This window comes from Pterocles gutturalis, unplaced genomic scaffold (assembly GCF_000699245.1).
Source record: "Pterocles gutturalis isolate BGI_N339 unplaced genomic scaffold, ASM69924v1 scaffold12853, whole genome shotgun sequence".
NCBI classification, from domain to species: domain Eukaryota; kingdom Metazoa; phylum Chordata; class Aves; order Pterocliformes; family Pteroclidae; genus Pterocles; species Pterocles gutturalis.
Window position 1 is genome coordinate 26,154 of NW_010125933.1, and position 3,953 is coordinate 30,106.

Here is a 3,953-nt window from a genome sequence, read left to right on the forward strand (position 1 = left end):
GCTAGCAGTACCAGTAGGTTTAATGAATTGCCCTGCCAGTGTACTGAATGTGATTGCAATGAAGCATGAAACAACCTGTTTTAATGACTTACACTAGTGCTTGTTTAGATCTGATGTTAATTTTTTAAAAGGCACCTGGGTCTTTCATTAATTGAATGAGCAACCACTTGACAGTGAGTGAATAATTCATTAAAAAGCCTGAAAACTAATATTCATTGTACATTAGGAAATACTACTGAAAATTTTCTGGTAAACCACTTGAAGAATAAGTAATTGCATCTATTGGTTTTGAGATGCTTTCTGCCTGTTGACGTGCAGTATGTAAAGTAGATGTGTTCCTTTCTCTGCAGCTGGGATGACAGCAGCTCAGTTAGTAGTGGCCTCAGTGACACTCTTGACAACCTCAGCACAGATGATTTGAACACCACCTCATCTGTCAGCTCTTATTCCAATATAACTGCCTCTTCAAGGAAGAACACTCATGCCCAGGTGAGTAGCTTTTAATTGCCATTTCTTGCAGTGTCCCAAAAGCATGGAGGATGACAGGAAAAAAAAAAAAACAACAAACTTAGTAATAGTGCCTCTTAAACAAATGAAATATTCATATTTTACAAACTCCTCTATCAAATTTGTGTACAAGAAGCCCATGGACCTCACTGAGCAGGGCCCAACCCTGACTCATGGGCTGATGCCTCAGACGCCCTGCTCCCAGGGCACATCCCACTGATGAAGGTTTCGGTTGACAAGACCCTGCTCTGCCCACCCTGGGAGAGCACACACTGGTCCCAGCCCTAGGAAGCCCCTACTCCTGTTCCACCCAAACACACACAAAAAAACCCCCAAAAAACTACACAATGTGATTGGATCTGTAATGGGCAGATTTCTACTCACTTCGTCCCATTTGGTATCTGTATCTCTTTCAGCAGATAGCACAATTTAAAATAAGATAGTTTTCATCTTTCATGAGCTGACACATATCAAGGAAGAAGTACATAGGCTGTACTCTCCTTTCCCTGTTCTCTCCACTGGGAGAAAAGAGACTGAAGGGAGGAGCCCACAGGTGACAGAGCTTCTCTTCTCCCCAGTTAGGTCCAGGAATGAAAGTGTCCAATGGGCACAAAAGCTGACAATATGTAGTGTCAAAATAGAATTCTGAGCAGGGTACAGTCACAAGCTATCTATGTAATACATATATATGTGTGTGTGTATGTACATATGTATATAAGTATATCAAGCCCTTGTGCCAGGTATCCCAGTGTTTCTTCTCAGCTCCCCTCAAAATTGCAAGTGACAAAAAAGACAATACACAATGCTTTCAGGGCTCGATTCCTGTCCCAAAAAAAAAAAAAAAGAAAAAAAAAAGAAAGAAAAAGAGAAGAATTAGTGCCAATAGAAAAGTGTTCTCTGCCACATCATGTCCTGTTTACAAGCAGGAAACTTCAAGACTGAACATTCAGCATAGGGTAAGAGTCGTTGCCTCCAGTGATTTGATGTCAAGTATTCAGGACAGAAGACTGACACCCCCAATTCCATTTGGACTCCTGGAGACAGACAGTGCCTGCAATTGAGAGACCTGTTTTGTTGATGTACAGTATGGCAGACTACGTCCATAGCAGAAAAAACCATATTTGTCATTTCCCCCAGACGATGTAAAGTTACTTTGGGAATTAAGATTACTTTAATCTGCAGCCGGACAGGTTTCAGAACGATATCATACTCATGCAAAGACACTCGCACAGCTGCCAGCGTTGTTCTGCCATTACCATTGCCTTTCCCACCCTATCAGGTTCCCCCATGGTTGCTAAGGGGAGATCAGCCTCTTCCCTTTCATATCGACAGTGATGGCCAGATAGTCCTGTCTTAATTGTTCCATGGCATCATCATAATAAGTACTGGGAAATCTCAGGCTGACTATTTAACTCTTTTTGTGTTTTTCATTCAAGTGGTCTCGTGTTCTAGGTACTCAGACAGATACTATTTGCAATTTTTTCAGTTACAGACAGAGATGCAGCACATGTTCAAATGTTGCTTTCCTGCCACAGGTAACTTGTGTTATGAAAGCTCTCTGTGACATCCAGTGACATCCAGTGATAGGACAAGGGGCAATGGGTTCAAGCTGGAACATAGGAGGTTCCTCTTGAATATGAGAAAAAACTTCTTCACGATGAGGGTGACAGAGCACTGGAACAGGCTGCCCAGAGAGGTTGTGGAGTCTCCTTCTCTGGAGACATTCAAAGCCCACCTGGATGCGTTCCTGTGTGATCTGATCTAGGTGTCCTGCTCCGGCAGGGGGATTGGACTAGATGATCTTTCGAGGTCCCTTCCAGTCTCTAACATTCTGTGATTCTGTGAGTCTGTGAAAGCTAGGAACAAACCTTTATCATGTCTGCCTTTACCAGACAGATTAATCAGGAAGTAGTGTATTCCATGCTAGCCTGCAATCTTAGCCAGAAGCTGAGATGAACACAATATATAAGTATTTTGCAGCTGTTCTTCAGGTGTAGAATGTACTCATGCAACATGAAGATCCCCTCTGCAGTCTTTTTAAGGGATTGGTGCAGTGCAAGTTGGCTGTAGCCTGAGGCAGAAATTGCATATTTTGTTGTTTTCTTATTAAAAGAGGATTAACATCACTTTTTGGAGCCCATAATGGTGAAGAGAGCCTTTTAGAAAGTATTATACTTGTCATTTATCTGAAATGATGCAGTTTGCTTTAAAAATGTATAGCTACATGTTTGTAGTCATTCACTTACGAGAAAAGCTCTGGGAACATTACACATGCTGTAACAATAGCAGCAATGAAAACCCTCTTCTGAAGGACCCTACAGTATTTGTGTAGATGTTTGCTTGGGCTCTTTTCCCATCAATCCTTACCCAAAATCATTGCTAGCCTCTCCAAAGCACATATGAAATTATGGAAGTGCAGAGAGCTTTTGCATTTTGTACGCCTCAGATGACAAATATGTAAACAGCAACCGATTATTCTGTTGGTCATCTAATCAGTATTAATCCTACTTATGACAGCAGTGCCTAGGAAACAGCGACAGCGGGATCTCTGTAGAGAAGCAGTTGTGGTAACACAGAATAATAAATAGTCCTTCCCTGAACGCGATCCAGTTTGCAGTCCCACTTGGGTTGGCTGTATGAAGATAAGGCTGTGGTGATACCTGAGAGCAGCACAATTTTTTTTGCAGTTAAAGAGAGGCAGAGAGAGGACTGGTGAGACGATGATGTGCAAGTAAGTCTTGCGGCTAAGGTCAGGAGGCTGCAGGAAAACACAGGAGGAAGGGTTACAACGAGCAGCCTGTCAGCACAAAGAAGTCAAGTCTTGTCAAACACAGAGGGTAGGGTCAGTCTCCAACGCTTCTATTTAAGCCACTTTCACAGCTTCTATGTTGCCTGTCTCATTGGGCTATGCCTTGCAGCACACCCTTATCAGTGCGCACCAGGGAAAGTAGATGCTGCAGAGGTGTTAAGTCCTCACCGGGGCATCTTCCACATGGGACTGAGTTTCAGAGCAAGCGTGACCCCAGCTGGTTACCTTCACTCCGCTGGTGCGTAGTGCTTACATAAGCTACTCTCTTCTAGCTGCTCTGCTAGCTGATACAGCTAGTGCGAGTTTTTTGTTGGAAACAATTTTTTTCAGCGGAGAAGTAGAAAAGCCATCAGCTGTAGCACTGATTATTTTGCTAAAGCTGCTCACTGGTGGCACAACATACTCAGTGCTGCTGGAGCAATATTCCTAATTTGGTCAGTGGAAGGCTTGAGTAGGAAAAGGCAAGAAAGCAGACAGGTGATTTTAGTAGTATACTTAGGAATTCCATCATTCAGGCATTCAGTAAAACCTCTCAATACAGTGATTAATTTGTGAAATTCAGAGGGAGCTGAGGAGCAATAGGGTATCACCACTGACGATTAAGGTAAATTATGTTTCACTGCATTATGGTTTATCT

At 42.8% G+C, this 3,953-nt stretch overlaps 1 protein-coding gene across 1 annotated transcript in view; it reads left to right on the forward strand.

The window, feature by feature from the left end:
- Window positions 1-350: 350 nt before the first annotated feature.
- Window positions 351-3,953, forward strand: part of NAV3 (neuron navigator 3) — a gene marked incomplete at its 5' end in the record, with an annotated part of 67,625 nt that continues 64,022 nt past the window's right edge. Inside the window, one exon of the mRNA XM_010078787.1 lies at window positions 351-483. Within this exon, the coding sequence (XP_010077089.1) occupies window positions 351-483 (133 nt within the window). The remainder of the gene's footprint in view (window positions 484-3,953) is intronic.